Genomic DNA, 21,466 nt, shown 5'->3' on the forward strand with positions numbered 1-21,466 from the left:
GATAAGGCTGAAACCTAGAGAAAACACTGGTTAAGGACCCTCTCACACTCAAGTAGTGCTGATGCCTTTCTGTTGAGAATTTTTTTTTCCAGGCATTTTCTTTCCCCACTCTTCTATATCTGTATTCCCAGCAGACACAACCTTTTAAATCCACATGATGTGTTTCTCTTTTTAAAGATGGTACAATGGACCTAGCACTTGGTCAAATCATGTAGTGAATGGTACATGTGAGGATTACAGGTAAGCAGAGTGGTGGCATAAGTGTCAGTTTTCAGCTTTCTCATAGAGCTGGCAGCATTCTTATGCAAAGCAGCAACTCAGAAAAGTCGGCTGCTGTTTGCATGATGACTGCAGAGTGCTGTTTTGTTGCCAGTGTGCCGTGTTTGCCCTGATCGTATCAAAGGAATCTTCTGACAGCGAAGCGGTGAATGGTTTATTTAATCGGAGAGGCGTTATTGTGGATCTCCAAGTAGCATTTCTATGATTTCTTTTTTGAAATTGAAGACTTTATTTATTTTTACTTTGAGTCGGAGTCATTGGCTTTCTCTTAAGATGCTTGAGATTCAGTTAATGTGCACAAACATTGAAAGTCACAATAATATGAGAAAGTACATCTGCAAACTTTAATAATCAGTGCAGCTGGCATTACCTGCTAGATAATTGACCACGGTGTATAGGTCATCTTCTGATGGTATCAATTACACTGAGCTTCAAAAGAAACTTATCACTTAAAAAATGCAGCAATTTCATAAAGTTTTTTTTAATCAGGAAAAGACTTAAAACATTTTTTGTAGGCAGTGCACTGACATTGATCAGACATAGTAAATTCATAATGCTGAATGCCGATGACTGTTATCAAAATACAGTAGTTAATCTGTAGCAGGACTGCTGTGAAAGTCACGGGCTGGTCTTGTAAAACTGTTGTAGGAAGCAATATAAGCTGTACATCTTACCAGGCTGCAGATGTTGTTTTGTGGGATTCTTTTCCTCTTCTTTTCCTCTTGTAGAGCGCAGACAGACACATGCCTGTCATCCTAGCTCATCCCACTAATGTTCAATGATGTAGAAGTCTTGTGAGAAGGGCATCCACAGCATACCTGTAAATGTCACCTTCTCTTCTCCCAAATACTCTGGTACTACTGCATATGAGCAGCTTGAGCATGTGTGCTGTCCTGCTGGAATGTTGTCACACCAGGACGGATCCGCATGAAGGGCAGGAAATGAGGTCCCAGGGTTTGATCAGTGTATCCCAGTGAAGTCAGATTACCATCAATCGCTACAAGAGAAGTACGGTAGTGACCAGACACTCCTTGCAGAACATCTCATTTGGACCTAATCGGAATAAATACTGAACGAGTTAAAGCAATATGCATACATAGAATAATAAGTTTCTTTTGATGTTCTGTGTACAGTATGTTCCCTTTTAATTATAAAATCTTAACTCGAGTTTATGATTACGTCACATTCTCATTTGATGAGAAGGCTTTACAGTGTGTCTATTTTAGCAAAGGTAGCTTAGCATTATACTAAATGGGGACTGTTCATATATTTAGTGAATCATTTTGTGGTCTGTAAAAATGCACAATCGTTCTGAAGCAATTTAGAAATGCAATACATATTTGAATGGGTTGGTATTAACTTTGCAGTTCTGGCCCATTAATACTGTATGTTTGATATTATATAAAGAAAACTCATGACAGACCTCTAGAAACTGTTAGAGCTCACACCCTGTTTTATGCACTTGTCATTGGCTTCTCTATGGGCAATCACAAAAAGTTTTTCACTTTCAAAATGTGTGCTAGCTAGACTGAAAGTGCAAAACTGATGTCTGTACACTTTAAAGTCCCAAAGGTCCACTGTTTAAATACATTGTGCAGAAGCCATGTCTTTGCCATGATAATGAGATGTCTCTGCGACATTCATCTACCCAGAACAACGCTGCTCAAACACAGAAGCTCTTAAATTACAGGAATTAAGTTTTGTAGGACCATCTATACAGCAAGAGTAACAAATGACTTCTAGCACAACCTGTGTACCATGGATATCCTTTAAATCCAATTACAGTTATCAGGCATCCCAACACGACTAATGTCATGAGCCAATGTTAAATGTATGTTGTGCTGCACAGCTACAAATATAATTGGGTTCTCTAATTTTTGTCATGAATCTAGGGTGGCTTTTTGAGACAGTTTCTGTACATGTGCTGTATTTTAAATGGCAGTTTATAGTCCAAAATAGAATACAGCCTATACTGTATACACGATTGGAAACTTGGTCAGTTTCTGCCTATTACTGTTTACATTTACTTTTACATTTACATTTTGCATGAGAAAGCCATGATAATTATAAACTATCTTTACAACACAGAATAATGTCCTTTATTTTCTTTCACACAATTCACTAAACTTGAAACTGATGAAACAAAAGCCATCAAAGATAATTGTTAATTCATGTAATGAGAGTATCTTCAGATACTTAACCAACAAGAAAGACCTAACAAACAATTACAGTACATTTCATGTTGTATGCGTTTAAAATTATATTTCCAATGTATCAGTTTTGTATTTTGTGTTTCAGACTTTAGAAAGGAGATATTACCATTCCCAATTGCTTCTCTGAAACAAGTTGCCAATATTAAATCTAAATTCTAAATTTTTAGTTTAATCATAATCCAATATTAAAAACAGAGAAATGGTATAGTTTCATAACAAATATTTTAAACAATGCATCCTCTGTTTATCTGCAGTTTTAGTTATGACAATTCATAGTGCAACAATAGTGGACTGTGTATCCTGAAACTTACAAGCTAAACACAAATATACAGTACCCATCTGTGTTGTGGAGACTAGCTAGATCCACACATTCTGGCCCTGACTGAGTGCAAGTTTGTCTAACTAATGTGACTAAACAGCAAAGTTCATTTATCTAGCAGGAAATGTCCAAGGATAGAAATTCAACAGCCTTCCACGGACACTGACAGGTATTCATTACTGACAAATAGCTGAAGTAGTTCCCAGTAATAGTAGACATTAGATGTATCCTGCCTCACTTGTGATGTGCTCAGTTCAGGTTTATTTTTGCAAGACAGTTGTTCAAAAGTACTGTAAAGCAACTGTTTGCCCTTTTCCTTGAAAGTAAAGCCAAACACCATCTTCACTTTTGACTTTTCTTAAAATAAAGAAAAGGAAGACTTAATTTTCAGTCAGTGCAGAACTAAAGCTTCAAAATGTAATGGTTACAGAAGTTGTTGTGTGTTGTGTTTTGTAATGCTGCTAGTTTATAAAATACTTAATATTGTTTTTATACAGTAGGTCAGGTTTTAGCATTTTAAAATAAGTATACTTATAACTAAAGAGGACTCTGTTTAACATTAATTTACTGTTACTGGCAATTAGTAGATGGATACTGGTTTTTGGCCAGCTGGCTGGAGTTGAGGTTGCAGGTTAGAAGACCCACATGGCTTTGTTTTAAGACAGGGTTCAACTGGCAGGATAAGGGAAATATTTAGATGTAAATTAATGTACTGTTGCTAAGTACCAGCATCAATCATGTTCTGCTGTTATCGAGGTTGTAATTAATTTTTCTCATCTTACATAACAGACATAAAACATTAAAAGGGAAAAATAACATGAGAACTGGGAAACTGTAGAGCATTTTGTTTCTATCAAAACATCCAAACGTTAGGATCATTCACATTTATTGTTATATCACATGTATTGTTTACAGCGTGGATGGAAAGGGGCATACAGTTGCTTGATGTTTGTTAAAGGGATTTGAAACATGTACTGTACAGTGCATATGAAAATCACTTAGCACTGTTCAGTTTGATTATTCTAATGTAACATGCTAATTCTAGCAGAAAAACATCTGTCACTTTAAATGATGTCAGAGACACTTGTTTGCTCAGCTGATCTCAGGAACAGAAAATCAATTTTATTCATAGTAATTTCAAATTGTCTATCATTTACAACTTAATCCTGGTGGACAGTGGTAAATGACATATGCTGTACAGACTGTGTATCAAAACAATGAGAATGGATTTTATTTGAGAGTTTTGATTTTGCTATACTTATGAAGGTCTCTTAAATTATATGGACTTTTCATGTAATCTGTGTAATTCCTGTTCAGTATTTATTAAAGTCTGCTTTCCAATTCCTATATAAAGAGAGACAGTGGAAGCTTTGGCAGAATTACAGTCACACTCTGAAGCTGAACAGCCTGATCCAGAAGAAGACACGAGGTAATAGTTTAGTTTAGAAAAGACCCTTTTCGTGTTCTAGCTGATCGGTGCATTCACTGACATTGAATCTAAAACAAATAAGTACTAATCATCTACAGAAGTAATAAGAAGCAGAAAGCTACAGGAACATATTGTCCTGACATTTTTAAACCCTGTTTTTTAATATAAAATAAATAATAGTCTTTTTGCTGTTTTTAATTGATATGCCTTTTATACTATTGGTTGGTTGGTTTACTTATTAATTGATTTGATTGATACAATGTCACTTGTATGAATGCTTTCAATGACATGCCAAAGACTGTGAGGTTTGAGCCTTTTGATATATTACAACCTCTGTTTCCTACTGTTACACATTCCTTCTGCTCATGGCTTTAAGAGTCAAGCCAACTCAGTTAAGAGTTGGTGGTTATTTATTGCTGAAATTTGTAATGACAGGTTTATAATGAGAGAGTACTGCTGGACTACTTTTCACAAAATGGGTTTATTACATGACCTTTATGTCTTTTTCTTTATCATACAGTATATTCCTTCTTTTAAACCTGAAAATTCAATGAAGGCCTGGTTGTCACTTAAAGGTTGGATAGCTGAAATATATATTTCATCATTCAATTAAAAAAAAAACTGGGTCAGCACAGATAAAGCACCGTGCTCTTGTGAAGGGATCTTGTGTTCAACAAACATATTTTTAAAATACACTGCTTGATAGCCATATATTGCCCTTAAAAAATAGGATCTGCATTTGAAAACTGGACTGTGTGTGACCATTTCGAAATCACATATTTTTCCATCACTCACTCATTGTAAAGGTAAATAAAACCTAATCTATCTAATAATATGATGATGATGCTTATCATGTATACTGTATGTACAGTATAACCTTAGTACTTCCCTCAACCTTAATGATGAACAATCTTACTGGATTTCTAATTGTCCGCTGTTTTTCAACAAGTATATATTTAGTATTGTGATTATAATGATAAAAACTGGTTATACCACACAGATGTTTTCAGAGACTTAAAGCATGATTGGCTCACTGGTCAAAGATGCCACCCTTGTGCTCAGGTTTTAAAATGATCCATTTCATACTGTTAGATATTTAGTTTGATACAGTGTTAAATGCTTATAACCAGCTTTAAAACATTTGTTCAGTTTGATCAAATCTCAAGTGCCACCGTGTCTAATTTTATCTCTGGAAAGAGCAACCTGCAACAAAATGGCATACAATATCTGCTAAACCTTCACATTGAAGCAGTAATTCCCAGGCATGAACTCCATTGCATACAGTATGTGAAAACAACATTATCAGCATTTGTATTTAATAACTAATTGCCAAACCAGGGCTGAATGGCTCATTTGTAACTTTTTTATGTATGTCTAAAGTCTGAGTTGAACCTGTTAATTTTGCTCATATTATTATCAGATTATCATTCAATGCATCTTCAATGATTTTAGCCACAATTGGTCCAAACTAAATTGTAAAGAATCTACAGATATAAACAGAATACACACGTTTTATGTAAAGCAAAGCACAGAATTTATAAATGGAATTCACAACCCGTCATAGAACATTTCTTTCTAATAACTGGTATTTCCAGGAAATCAGGATTTCAGGTGTATGTATATCTTACATTTTTCTAAGAGCTATAATTTTACATAGGTCTAAAAGCATTTGTATTGTATGTGTTTTCTTAAAGTTTAGCAAGGTGGTTATATACAATTTTCTACACTGAGCAATACGTACAGAACTTTTTTTCTTTTTTCATTTAATGCTATTGTTTCAGCTCAGGGGCTGTCTTTATTTTCCCGGTGGACATTTCTGATATACTTTTACAATGTATCACAAAAAAAGAAAACTTGTTTTCTTACAGCTCACAGAAGATGAGGATCCCAGCATTTCCTGTTTTTAACTATTGTGTTGTTGTTTGAAATGACCAAAAATGGTATATATGACTCTTTCCAACAAAAACTCTTTTTAGCATTTTGTAAAATATATGGCATTCTATATTTCAGGAATGAATTGAAGATTTAAACTACTGTATGTTGCTATGGGGTACTGTAGAAAATGCAAATCTTTAACCTTATTGACAAAGGCATTGGGGGTATAACAATATTTATCTGGCTATACCAGTGATTCCCAAAACAGGTCTTGGTGGACCACAGTCTCTGCTGGCTTTTTTTCCAATGATCTCTAACTCTCCAGTGCTAATTGACGCCTTTATTTGATGTGCTTACTTTTTGTATATACCACACTTCTAGGGGACTGCTGTATTTCCAATCACTTCTGCATACTGAACTTCAAGATGTCTCTACTTAGGTTACTTGTTGAAAACAAGCTCCAATTGAAATTTGCAATTAATTAGCTTGGGGCAAAACACAGAGCATGTCTTGGCATTGGGACAGCATTTAAGTCATACAATGTAAAAGAGTGGGGCACTGTGGTATAGGGCAAAGCTTAAAAGATTCAGACGTTTTGAATCATGAACTTAAACACATTTTCCACACATATGAAAGTCAGGCAATTCACTAGTAAGATCTCATTTACAACAATATCTAGAGTTTTGGTCACCAAGTTACTTTAAAGATATTACTGCTCTGGAAGAAATCCTAAAGAGGAGTGAAGCGATACTGTCCCAGGCTCAAAGAAATGTCCTACACAGTTAAAACTAATCTTTTTAGTCTTGAACGTAGAAGGCCTGATTCAAGTATTCAGTATTCCTCAAAAGGACTAACAAAGTCAACCAATCCAACTCCAGCTCAGACTCAACGATGAGCTTGAACCAAGGGGATACATGTGACACAAAGTGACAGCTACTGGGAGATGCATTGAAAACTGAGAACAGGAGGAGCTGTTTTGCAAAAATCTGTGTTGGAGTCTGGAACAAGCCACCCAGCCAGGTTGTCAAAAAATGATAGCCAGCATTTTCTTTTTTGAGAAACAGCTGCAGGAGATCCATGTTTAAATTCACTGCTCGGAACCGAACTAACCAGATTTCATGCTCATGTAGCTGAATGGTCTCCTCTGGTTATCTTTTTATTTCTTATATAAACTCATCTCGGATTTGCCTAGTTAAGTAATAGTGTTTTTTTTTTCCTTGTATTGGTGATTTGATGTTATCAAAATGTACAGACTAAAATTCACAGCCAGATCTTTGCAAATGTGTCGCACTAATAGGTTTATATTGCGCTGTGTATTACATCAATCGCTATGTACACCCCCCCCCAAAAAAAAAGCAGTGTTCCCTCGAAGTGCACAGTGCAGTCACAATGACCCCAGGGCTGGTCCACTCAGCCAGCTGCTGCTCCACGGGCGTTTCACCGTGCAGGGATGACCTCGTGCCATGTGATGTGCCGTATGTTGTTTGCTCTAGGAGCTGGGTCAACTGAGTGGTTTTCTGAATAACATTGCAGGAATTGCGAAGCCCTGGACAGACATGAATGTCAAAGGTCCAGATCCACAGATCAGCGCCCTGTCCTAGAGCGGACCGTCTCCCGCTCCCGGTCCACTGAGCGCCCCGACTCAAACCTCATGAGGTCGATGCCATCTTTACCGTCTGGAAGATCTGCCCCTCCCTCACCTGCCTTGACGAGGTGACCCAGACAACTCCAAAAAAAGCCCAACTAATTCAACCCCGTCGCCACTCCCCTTCCACTCTTCCTATACACAACTCCCCCGCCAGCTCACCTTTTATTTTCCTGTAGTATAAGTGCTGTATTTTTTCCATCTTAGACTAGCCTCTAGATACTGTAGATACTAACGTTATTTCTTTTACAAACACACACACACTACTTATATTCTGTACGGATATAATGGTGTGGGATTTTCATTGTTGTTTCTTTACTAACATAACTAAAGATTTTACAGCATCTGTTTTGTTTTATTTTTTTCCTTTTCTGTGGTTCATTAGGAATAAGCTGGGTAGTGTCCTGCATTTACACTGTAAATCCTCATGGCTACCTACCTTTCTTGCAGCTTAAGACTCTGACGCCAGTGTTTTGACATTTGACATCACCTTTGTTGCAGATTTCATAATACCTTTCAGTAACGGGATATAGCAGAATGTTAAATCAGATTATGTGCAGCAATTGTACTGCTTGTGGCTAATCTACTGACTGTGCTCTTAATATGTTTAACAGGTAGCAAATCTTTGTCCATAGAGACTTTGATGAATGATATTGATGCTGCCTGTGTATTGAAAATATTGAAAATTTAGGAATGGATGTTTTAGTTTGCATATGGAGTTTATTTTGAAATGATCATGATTATCCGTTTACTATTATTGATGAAGCAAAGAAGCGATACAAGTGAATAGCAGTAAAGGTGCTATGAATGTTGTTGTGCTCCATCTTGGTTTATCTCATCTGCCATTTTCTAATTCATTGCTCAGACAAAATGAAAATAATGAAGCTTAATCGTAAGTAAATAATGTAGTTATGACTAGATCATTTTATTTAGAGATGTGCTGTATATGACTTTCATTCATTTCATGTAAAAGGTCATATACACCTCTTTCAATTAGCAAAACCAAAAATACCAAAATCTCTTGCACTTAATCACTTTGTTTTCATATGATACGATTATTTCCTATTTTGGCACAAAATAATGTATTTTAATTACATTATGATGTGATTAATATATATTTCTTTATCTGCTATACTGAGTTCAGACTTTGCAACAAATCAGAGGCCGTGATCAGAGGTCTTATACTGCAGCTGATCCACCTGGCCCAGTTTTCATTCCTCTGGTGTTTTACAGTGCCCTGCCCCTGGAATTCTTTATTGACAGCAATTATTTACCAGAGCAAAGTGTGATGCATTTGATTTTAATGAAGTGTGTAAACCATTTACATTTCTCAAAATACATTTTGTATATGTACACTGTATGTGTGCATATTTTTATACTTTTATATGTGATCACATACAGCATTCATCGACATTTTGAAAATGAGTGTTTCTGGTTTTCCAAATCTGTTGCATTTAAGAAAAAAATGATGAGTTCGCTAGAAATTCACAGCAGATCTTTTTTACTTACGCAGATTTTGAAGTGTGCAACATTATTTTTCAGACAACTCTTTGTTTTCAGGCAATATCTTTTCAACTAAAATGTACAGTATGCATTTGAATAGAGTGACTGAGTGTGTTTTTCTACTTTTCTAATAGCTGCCCTTATGAAAGTTTACTATGGTTCAGTTTGCAAGGATGCTCACATGGTTTTACTCTCACCTAACCATGGATCATGAATCCTAGGGAATCCTGTGATACCCTGAACGATGAGAATATCATTATAAAACTGCCTAAGGAATGTTTCTGCTACACCATGATATTCCCATTGTCAAATGTAGTAAAACACAATCAAACTATTAAAAAAAAACATCCATGGGCAGTATGCAGTAAAAGTAAGAAAATAAGATGAATGCCCACTTTCTAAAACAAAAAAAAAAATCATTAGAACTTGTTAATGTCTCAGGAGATGCAAGGCTTCATCATTATATTATATTTTTGGACAGGAAAGAGTGTAGATCCAGCTCATCTTAATACATTTACTGTAGTTTAACCTTATATTATTATTATCATTATCATTATTATTATTATTATTATTATTTTTATTAATAATAATAATAATAATAATAATAATTGCTTACACTTATATAGCGCTTTTCTGGACACTCCACTCAAAGCACTTCACAGGTAATGGGGACTCCCCTCCACCACCACCAGTGTGCAGCCCCTCCCTGGATGATGCGACGGCAGCCATAGTGCGCCAGAACGCTCACCACACATCACCTCTCAGTGGGGAGGAGAGCAGAGTAATGAAGCTAATTCATAGATTGACCATTGGTTTTATTCATTCTTACTGGGCAGCACCTCAAAAAAATGTGGATGTGCATTCTTCATTTCTCTTAGCAGTCTACAGTAAAACCATGTGAAAATCCTATGCTGAATCTACAACTGTACAATGCCATAAGCGTGGTGTTAGGATAAACTAATTAGTGCAACCGAGCTCCTATTTTCTTCAAATTCTGAATTATTTTTTTTCTTCCAAAATCCTGTTTTGCATCCTCATATACATCACGTGCATGTAATATATGTAAATATATTTTGCACAGGTGTATTTATGTATGGATACATGCACATACTCAACTTGTGTTTTTTATCAACATCTACTGTATAACATAACATTCCAACATATAATTTGTATACCTTTTCACTAACAATATAGCTTTAATTGACAGGAAGACAAACAGTGATTGCAGGAGTATGACCAAATACAGTATATACTGTAGTTCTTCATGACTGCATTATATACACTGACAGTCTAAAAGTATTTTTATAACTTAGTTCTCTTCTGTGTTAAAACACAGTGTGAATAGCCGTGTACAAAGTTACTGATGCCTCTTCACTGCAAACTTGAACTAAAAGGGTGACAAAAAAAATTTAAAGTAAGACTAAAAATATTTCACAGCAGAAAAAAAGAAAAAAAACTTGGCAAAAAGTCAGCCTCTGTGCATGAAATATGAAGTAGGACGTACTATATTTGGTCAATATTCATAAACCCAGTTGGATTAAAACACTTTTCAGAAGAAGAGACACAACTGGGAGCTTTATTCAAACTAATGTAGAGAACAGCTATATTTCGTTAGAATGGACAAGATTATAAGAACTGATCACTGTAATCCAGTTTGAATAAATCATGATAAAACTTGTGGGATAAATATTTTCTGTAGGCATGTTTTTAGAGTTCATCATATTTTAAAATGACAATTATTGCACTACTACTTACATATACTGTATGATTTACTACCAGAAGTGATATGCAAATGAGGTTAATCTGTTTCTGGGTACAAGCCATGTATTTGCAAAGGCACAGCCAATACTTAAACAATTTTTAACTATAATACCATGTTATTATCGATTGAGGATTATTATTAAAAGTTAACAGTCATTTATTATTCATACTAATACTGTGCTTAAACAGTTTCACTTATAATACCTTTACTGTGGTTTTAAGCACTGCTTTCACAAAGCAGATATTCCAGTTACAGTCATACTGTAGGTGGAGCCTTGGGATATACTTTAGGAAGCCTGGAGCAATTCTAAGGTAGATTTAGTTGATAAAAGGTCTAAAAGTAATCACACAACACACGTTTATGGTCATGCAATCACTGTTTAGTTTTCTTCTGGTGAAAATCAGTTTCAACTAATTTTGTAAGCAGACAACAAATTTGAGCACCTTCACTGTTGCGTATGACAATGATTGTACATATATGCACCGTATGTATATGTACAGTAAATGTTTCAGTTCTACACTCCATCTTACTTCTGGAGCTTGTATAGTAAAATAAATCTGTTTTATAACTATTCATCCATGTCATGTTTTGTCCTAAGGTGTGTGGTTTTGGCTTTTGTTGTTGCTGGCTTTTTTTTTTTCACTGATAACTGGTAAGGAAAAAAAAAACTCTTTTCCTCTCACACAGCAGTACTGTGGAATCACTGGGTGCTTGAGGAAATTAGGCTGCCCACCCGAGGTATGCTTTTGAGGGAACCCTGAGCGCTGCTCCCCCCATCGCTAACTGCTTTGTGTCCTGCAGGGCACACCCACGTAGCGGATCGGTGCAGACTAGCCCCACAAGTACCCCCATGGCCGGGCGAAGAGGGAGGCAGCTGCCACAGCTTCCTGCGAAGGGCTCGTTGGAAAGAAGTAAGTGCGCAGCTCTTTTCAACAAGTCTCTTGCCCGCACCTTTAGACTGAGAAAGAGGAATAGTTCTGTGAAATACTCACCAGCTGAGCTGCGCTTTGGCGTTTGACTTTGCTTATCACAGTTAAAAACAAGAATCGATTCTGTCTGTCTGTTTGTTTGGCAGTGTTGATTAACACCACAGATCTCTTGAAGTACCATTGGTGGTTGTATTAATATGAACAGCGGTGGTTGTGGTGGGTTCTTGATCAGAGCCTTGAAGCTTGTCTGTTGACTAACAAAAATCTGGGTTAAGAAATGTGCGAAACTGTTGCTGCTAAATAGAAGCAATAGTTTAACTGGTCCTGGAAAATGCTTGCTGTCATTGTGTGGTAGGCTGGTATATTGTAGTAACGGATGAGAAAGCTGTATTTATATAATGGTTTATGTTAGCTGCTTGGGTACAAGAAAAATAAAAGGAAAAGATTTGTTCTTTTCCCTGTTGAAAGATACAGTAGGCATTGCAATAGAGTATATGTTTTCGCATATGCAATTTGGAGAATTGGAAAATGCAATTTTATACTGTATATTTGTCATTATCACTGGAATACCCTAAAATGAGTTTATCTTTTATTGAGATTCATACTATTGTTGTTAATTCAGTTTCTTTAATTTCTTATTAAACATTTCTGCTTTGGTTCCTTTTTCGTTTCTTCCCAGAAAATGGAGACGAAGGATTAGAGCCTTATGAAGGTCTGTAACTAAAAGTCTAGGTTTAGTTTTGCAGACAGAGTCTGAGAGAGCTCAGTTTGCAAGAGTAAACCCATCTGCAATAGGTGTTAGCTGGTTTCATCAGACTCAGCTCACTCTGCTCCCATTCTGTCCAGCTTGAGTTTTTGCAGTGATACAGTATTTTTGCCTTTGACTGCATGAAACCAAGCGATGTCTGTTGCGGTTTGTTCTTGTCTTTTGTTTGAAGTGTGTGTAATAGCATCGTTGGACTTAATCTTGTCAATGTCATGATTTCTACTCTGTCCAAACACTGCTTTTCTTTTTTCCTGGTAACTAACATTTGCTTACATGTTCAACATTTCCAAAGTTGTGAGACATTACACTTTTTTGCATTTCTAAGAGGTTAGTTTACTGGGACCAGTCTACTTGATTTAAAGGACAAAATACATATTTCATCCCTCTATTACATTCTATAGGACCTAACCAGATTTCTGCATCATAAGTATAAGATGTAGTTTTGTATGTACAATGCAACACTTATTTAAATGGAATGTAGGGTTGTTAAGTTAAGGCTTGATTGTTTTTATGTAACAGCTGCTGTTATCTGGGTAAAGTTGTATTTTATACAGATTTTGACTTCTTGTATTCCTCATTTAATTTATGACATCACATTAAGTGAAACAATTTCTGCTGAATAACGTTTACTGTACAGTTGCTTATCTGTTTTTATCACAGCTACAAATGAAATTCTGGGAAACTGACTTTGGATTTTCATTCAGATTTTCAGAAATACTGTATCTTTAGTCATGTGACATACTGTAATAGGTCAACCTTCAATTATACAATAAGTACTGTAAATACAACTAACTATAAGTTCAAAGTTGTTTTAGGAATGGTTGGAAAGGCAAATATAGTGTGATAGGACTGTTTGTAAGAGCCATTCATAATATATTTTTATATTATCATAGAATTTTAAGGCATCATTTTAAATACCATTAATATAATTTACTGTATTTGGATAAATATTTTGCAGATAAAATTTTATGTATGCCCACTTTGCATGCGTTTCAGTTTTTAAATACCAAAAAAACCCACAGTCACTTAACTTTGACAATAGTTATCTTTCTAGTAACCATGGTACAACTATTATTCTACTCTGTGCCACATTACAGGGTACTATTTTTTAGTAAATGAAAGACAGCCCTATAACATATCAACAGTTAAAACAGTTTAACTTAATTCGTTTTACTTTACTCTCACTTATGCCATACTATCAGGTCCCACACATTTTCAACCATCAATAACTTGAAGGCTCTGCTGACCGGCACTTGTTAATTTGTTTAGGAAAGGCTGCGTGACACAAATGACTTTGTACACTGGACCGTCACTAACAGGAAATGAACAGATTATATTCCCATGGCAGTTCTGTTGCCAGACTTCTCCACACTGTAAATAGCGTAGTGTACAAACTTTAGCACTAAATTGTAACAGAGCTTATTTGAAGAGGGACTGTTACAGTGACATAACCCTGTGCAGCTCAAACAATATTACAGCATAAACCCTCTGGGATATGTGGCTGGTCTTTTATGCTCAGTAGATTTGTATGCTTCTCTGTGGCTCCAGTGCCTAAAATACAGCCACATACTGTATGAGACAAACCATACATACAGTACTGTACATCCGTAATGTGTGAATGAAATGCAGTTTGTGACAGTCAGAGGTCAATATGCTGAAATTGATGAAAATAGAAATCTGAAATACCTGTATCTGTCACAGAATTATAGAGTCTTGTTAGCAACACTAACCCCAAAGAAAGATAAATATGTCTTTGGCCTTCGATGTGGTTATACACTAAGTGCAAAGCTCAACAGATAGCAACTTCCTCGTAGCAGGCCGATTTACAAAACATTCCTGTAGTCTAAGAGGCTGGTTTGGCCTAATGGCCTCCTCTTGTATGTAACTTTTCTTTTAATCTTATTAGGTTTTTCCAGTCGACAAGGAACACTTTGAAAAGTTTTAGTTAAAGAAAATGAGAAGGTGAAAACAACACGTATGATGGAAATACAATTGAAAACACCGGCTTAGGGCCGGTGTGGAACCTAAAGTGTTGCTGAGAGAATTTTGCGGTTAAAAAAAGTACCAACTCCCTGCGTTACGTAAAGGGTTGGTTCCTCAAGACTACGTAACCTGGATGTAACGTAAATCGGAAACAACCTTTTCTGAGCCATTGGGTGAATACTGTTCATATACTGTAGATAATTACCAACGTGTTATTATGGCAGTCCTCCCTTATTGCTCTAACTGTGTCAGGGAGTGAGGAAGGAGTGCCAAGAGATGAGAATAAGAGGCTCACCAAGGTTTATTGTCTTTTAATGATTAACAGGTGTTTGTGCTAATCATGGATGGGAGTAGAGAGCAAGAGAGAGAAACTAGCAGCAGGAGCTAGCCATCCACGGTGAAAGGAAAGAAAGGAAACTTGCCCGATTTGTATAGGGGAAGAGAAATGAAATACAGATGAATGAAAAACATATTTTAAACCTACAATTAGAATAATTAAACACCAAAATATAGAATCCACTTCAAAATATACGGCAAACAAATTTGAATTATTATTAAACAAATGTTAAAAAACCGTGCAGTTCATTATTGTTCACTTGTTCACTGTACTGTTCTTAACACAAACAAAATTCCCCAGCAACTAATAAAAATTAAATAAAGTCACTTGGGTGCCACCCTGAAATTTTTGCAATACAGATTACACATAATTTCCAATGAAAAGTACAAGATAACATGCAAAAGATATCTACACATGCGTGAAAGCAGAGTGAGACTTAAGGGTCTAACAGAGCCCTGTTCGGGACCGCATTATGCTCCCTCCACATTATTCATCAGTGCAAGAAATGTGCTGGACTGCCTGCACTATTTGCACGTAACATAAACTCTCCTTATCCTGAAATTATGGGAAGTACAGTATAATTTCAGTAAATATGTAAAGTCGAATTTGCATAATTTGAGTCTTGCATAACCTGGGATGGTTTTTTACCTTGTGAAAGTTGGTCATGGCACATTTATCATTCTGTAGTCAAATCTTACCATGATGAGATCTTTGTTAGATTCTTACGTTTTTACTTGCTTTACAGCGCTTTACTATACTGTGTTGTTTTCCATAATGTCATGTTTATCTGTTTGTTTCTGGTCATGTATGGTAAAGCACATTGAGAGCATGTTAAAAGCATAAGAAACCACTGGAAAAGTGGATGCAAAACTACTTTGAAACTTCAAAAACGAATATGACAAACTCATAATGGTACATTTTCAGTAGAGTCCATTTGTTAGTAGGAAAGACAGAAAACTGTTGGTTTCTGTGAATAAATATTTTTATTCTATCGGAAAAAACTAACATGAAAACTTGATATAAAGGGATAAGTCCTGTAAACGTGTACTGTACATGTTCATGTACAAATACAGTATATGCATATGCAGTTATTGTATATGTGCATATTTATTTCGGCTTTGTTGTTGTATGCCTCTCTGCTAGTCCCTTGCCTTATCAACCATAACCATCCGCCCTGTCTGTGTTTTTGTCTCATGATCTCCATGCCCACAGAGGAAGCAGGGGAAGAGAATGAGCACGGTGAGCTGCAGGGCTCAGAGTGCGAGGCAGGTGTGTCTCATAGAAAAGCCTTAGCCTAGACTCTTCCCTGGCCCTGCTGGAAATTCCATACAACCGAATTCAGCAGCTGCTTGAATGCTGTCGCAACTGATAACATGCTGGACATTGGCTATCTAATAGTTTCAATACTCCACAGATAATACACAGACTTCTTCATTGGGTTAAAGATTGGTCAATCCATGACGTGCATTCTTGTATTATTGCATGCATGGTCTAGGTTATTACCTCTGAGAGGTGTGGACTGCAGTTACCATTTTGAGCATGTACCTGTCCACTAGAATATTGTAAGAAGATAATGCCTCAATCACCTAAATTCTAGATGTTCATCTCAGATTCGTATAACAATAACACAGATTACAGGTTCTCTTGTTTCCAAACCAAGAAAACACATCTTTCAGATTATTACAGCCCTGAGATATTTCCTCTGTTGGCACATATTATTAAAATATGTAGATTTATGGTCTGATGTAGAGAAGTGCAGTACAATTAAAAAAAACGTATACTGCTGAGAAGAAATACTGTATACTATTCATATTTTCTTTTTATATTAACAATATTTGTTTTAACAAGTTTTAAGAGGTTCATTGGCAAATGCTGGAATTTCCAACAGTAAAATTATTCTCCCCTTTTTGTGCTTCTGTGTTTTTGGTGTTTTCTGTTTATGTATCCTGCATATTTGAATCTGAAATATTACTGCAATATTTTCGCTTTTGGTTTGTGTTATTTAATTGCCTAGCACAGAATGCTATTTAAACCATTGTAAATGTTTCAAATAGCAGCATTTCTAATCCTCTATAATAATTTACTTAATTAATTATATTATATGTTTTATGTACAATATTGATTTATCACCAGCAGTCTTCCTTGCTTTCATTTTCAGGAATACAAAACCTACAGTATATACACCAATAAGGAAAAATAAATGATATTGTATACTTTTATTTTCTTGTTTTTTACCACTTATTTCTTATAAGTGGTACTGTATCCTCAAAAGTTATTAGTAGATCATATAGTTTCTTCACTCGGTATTTTCAGATTAATTTAGAATATAAGCATTCTGTGAAATGCAACCTTACTGCACAATCAAAAAATGTATTTTCTACACAACTACAACCTAATTTTCACACATGTTTTCAAAACCTGAGTGGTGTGATGCAGCTCTTAGCTTTAGTGTAGTTTGCTAAGGTGGTTTAATGTGTATGTATGTGGTTTTGTCCATGAAGTATTTTATCATTCTTTAACATCATTATCTGTTTCCAAATTCCATTAAGAATATGAGGAAAAACCTCAGTGTCCACCAGTTAATGGGAGAAAAGGCAAGTTAACCAGATACTCCTTTGACATTTTGAAGTGTGACGGTGGTTTTTCTTAGCATTGTGATTTAGAGCTGGCATGCCTTTTGATGTGTGTGATTTAAATAGAGTGTTTTAGTATGTACTGTCTTGTGTGTTTTAGAGCACAAATAGCTCAGTGATTCCATTTCTTTGATGGAAAAAGTGAGAACCGTATTATACTGTATGTTCGGTTTATGCAAATTTAGTCAAAGTATTTTAAGTTTGCTACACAGGTGTAAAATATTAAAAAGTATCTTAATGTTTGTCCTCCTACTCTATATCTTAACCTTTAGGCCTTAATTCAATTTAATCTGGATTGATATACTCAGAAGAAACTTTAAAGTACTCAGCTAAAATGTTTGAAGAATGAGCCATTTCCTTACATTTTAAATGGTATGAATTTAAACTCAGAAACAGCGTCATGTGACATTCACAATTGAACCTATACTATTATATCAAAGTAATCACAATCAGTGTAATCTAAATATACAATTTTGAAGTAGTTCTTACTACTCTCATGATTGCTTACTCCTTTCAGTGTCTTCCATTTGATAAAGGACATACAGTATATACAGTATACTGTATTCTTATTTGTTTCCCAGTTCTTGTAAGAATAAATCTTGAATACTTTATATGAAGATCTGTTGATTTACATTAATAATTTAACAGTAGAAACATCCAATTCATTGAAATATCACAAGGCGTAGGAAGTTAAGTGATGCTGCTTTGTGAGGGAAAATGTTTTTCTTCAAAATACCAGCAGATGGAGCTAAAATATAGGAGTTCCTATATTTTAAGAATAGGAGCTGTCCCATCATAAGTGCTGAAAGCAAAGAAACAGGTATCCACAATATCAGTGCGAAATATGAAGAATACTTATTTCTGCATGTCATTCTTTTTAGATTCAATATAGGCAGTGATGAAAGACAGTGGATAAGTGCTTTGCAAATTAGTCTACATGATTATTGTCAATAAGATAAAATAGATTGTGTGATTAGCCATATTTAATCTCAGATATTTAAAATGCAATTTTATTCAGTCCAAATAGTAATTTTAGTGATTCACTGTTTATTATTTTTTCTGAAACCTTTTGGAAACATACAGTAAACCCAGATTTGAAAATAAACATTTATTTGAATCTGACAGTAATTTAAAAAAAACATTCAGCAGCAATATTAAGTGTGCATTATTAATCTATACAATTTTAATTATTTTATTATAATTAAAACTGGAACTGAGACATATTTTATTATAATTGTGATCAACATACATTTATCTACAGGTATGTGCTATACAGTATTTTGAGTATAGCAGTAAAGCAGCTTGGTAGAAATCTAGCAATAATGTGAAGACAAAATTACCACAATACACGTTTTTTTTTATCTGTTTTGTACTAAGTTACATGAAATTATTATGGTTAATAACTTTTATGTCTGGACTATTAAGGTAATAAATGCTATTTTAACCTTAGATCCAAAGTCATGTTTTAGTTCTCTTTTCTGTTTCAGTTGTTTTCATTTAGTAAACAAAAAAGAGCTAATGCAAAGGAAGATGAGAAGTGATGGAATGTTATATTTACTGGTTAACGGTGGAGCAAAAGTAATATGTCAAGTCTTATGTTTGATCTTCATTCAAACATCTATTTCTTTGACGTTGAGCAATCAATATTCATAACTATTATCGTTTTTATTATCCTAAAAATACTAATTTCTCCAAAACATAGCAGAAAGCCGGTTAGTTAATCTGAAAATGATTGTGATATATTTAAGCAGAGCTCAAGCAGTGGCTTTGCCTTGAAGAAATTACACTATCAATATCATTGTGCCTTAATTGCAGCATCAGGAAGTACAGAGTGCAAAATATTTGAAGGCTCCCTCTACTTTTCATTTACATTCACACACTGTATCTATAAAACAGAGCTGAGTAAGAGTTTTGTAGTGTGGAATTTAAAAGGCATAATTTTTTACATTTTACTGTTTCCTGACAGGTATCACTTTAAACTAAGCCATTCAGAGTTATGAGGATTTTAATTGTGGTAAAACTGTACAGAAAAAAAGCTCAGATAATTTTGTGCTGGTATGAAGTAAAAAATGCCTACTTTCAGTTAAATTTGCAATAAGCTCTTTTATCACATTCTCACTTCATTTAGTTCACCTGCAAAGCCCAGTTTCATGCATGCAGACTGTCTCTAACCGTATATTTTGTATGTGTAATTTTGCTAAAAAAGAAAATTTTTAAAAGACTTTAGCCCCACTGCTGTCAATGTGACGTAGCTCAGGATTTGTATTTAATTAGCTGGAACATTTGTGTTTCGCCGACTTAAGTTGTACATGATTGGCCATCTTTCCTTTTGGTTTGTATCAGAAGTGACCTGGGAGGACCAGCAGAGAAAGGTGAATGGTACGGTAACTGAGGGCAGGACGAAACAGAAACGCCCCTCTGAGCCAGGTTTGTCAGGGTGTGAAAAAGTGTGGCAAAGCGAAGCATGAGGATGAGGAGAAAGGAGGGTGGGAGTCCGGGGGCCTCATGCTTTAGTGCTTGTCGACCTTGTGTTGTTCTTCTCAGCTCTTTCTTCAACGTTGTGATGTGGAAAGGTAGTATTGTGGAAATAGATCAGTGTGGACACACAGTAGCCAGCTTCGTACAGGAAACTCTTCCAGGCTGATGGTACTGCAGGTTTTAATGCATTTGTCCTTTTGTCTAGTCACTGTATTATATGTCGACGTGTATTATTTATGTCACTAAGGAGTAAAAAAACAAAATGGGTTTAAACCGCGTCTGTGGTTTCATTGTGCAAAACACAGTACTGAAGCTCATGTGAGACCTTGGTAAATAATCACTTTAATACAGATGTCATGGTTTCCAAAGCTTGAGTGAAAAAATAACCTTGTTTTGCACGTGACTGGATACAACCATTCCCTGAACTTAGATAATTGGGAGCTTTCCTTTTGTTTGTGTAAATACATTCCCAGAGTTTCATTCAGCCTGGAAAGAGTTATAAGGAATGAGGAAAAAAATATACAATTATCTAGCTTGATAATTGTTTGTCATTAATGTTTTCTTCTCTTCCCTTCTTAGCTTTCATTGTCTGCTTTCTTTTCAAAAGTTCTTTGTGTGTTTAAGATTGCTTTGAACCATCACTATGCTTTGAGGGTTTTTTTTGTCAAACTTGTGTTCTGGAACTACAGTATGGCACTGCCTCAGTGTCGGTATTCCAAGTTGAAGATTACATTCAGTTTGTTTCCCTAGGTGATAAATTAATTGAACTATTATAAATTAATTGAGCATTTTATTTCTCGATTAAGATTGCATTCAGACATTGATTGAATTTGGTTTTTTAATTTGTTGACCTGTTTGTTTTAATTTGACTCCGTACTTCATTAAAACAGAAATAGAAGCATAACATAATTTGCCCTCTGCAGACCCTCACTGTGAGTCTGTCCTGTGGTCAGTATGCCCAGCTCTTCATTGTAATTCCCAGAATGCCAGCTCTCAGATGGAAACCCCTCCTACACCAGCAAAAGAAACATTTCACCATGTTAAGGATCACTATTATTCCACGTATTTTTTTCTTGACAACTGTTCTAGTCAGTATGTGTAAATGGTCCTCTTAGAAATTGCTTCAGCTTTTAATTTAAAAATATATAATGACATTCATTAATTTTGAACGATGTCACTTTGTTATAAATGATTGTATTATTGACTTGTATATTGAGAAGTGAAACAAGATTGTCATGAAGGCAAAAGAGTTTAGAATGCGTGGGATGTGTACAGGCTGCTGATTCGTTTTATATATATGTGTGTAGAAATTAGA

The 21,466-nt window shown here is 35.3% G+C and overlaps 1 protein-coding gene across 50 annotated transcripts in view; it reads left to right on the top strand.

The window, feature by feature from the left end:
- Positions 1-21,466, top strand: part of rims2a (regulating synaptic membrane exocytosis 2a) — a 267,723-nt gene that overhangs the window by 171,792 nt on the left and 74,465 nt on the right. For 22 of the 50 annotated variants that reach the window (XM_069194863.1, XM_069194864.1, XM_069194865.1 and 19 more), the window contains 7 exons: positions 178-240; positions 2,930-2,980; positions 4,166-4,240; positions 7,649-7,828; positions 11,827-11,936; positions 12,634-12,666; positions 16,253-16,309. In XM_069194863.1, the coding sequence (XP_069050964.1) occupies positions 178-240; positions 2,930-2,980; positions 4,166-4,240; positions 7,649-7,828; positions 11,827-11,936; positions 12,634-12,666; positions 16,253-16,309 (569 nt within the window). The remainder of the gene's footprint in view (positions 1-177; positions 241-2,929; positions 2,981-4,165; positions 4,241-7,648; positions 7,829-11,826; positions 11,937-12,633; positions 12,667-16,252; positions 16,310-21,466) is intronic. The other 28 variants (XM_069194891.1, XM_015358038.2, XM_015358040.2 and 25 more) reach the window with 6 other exon arrangements.

The sequence above is a fragment of the Lepisosteus oculatus genome, chromosome 10 (assembly GCF_040954835.1).
Source record: "Lepisosteus oculatus isolate fLepOcu1 chromosome 10, fLepOcu1.hap2, whole genome shotgun sequence".
Taxonomy (NCBI): domain Eukaryota; kingdom Metazoa; phylum Chordata; class Actinopteri; order Semionotiformes; family Lepisosteidae; genus Lepisosteus; species Lepisosteus oculatus.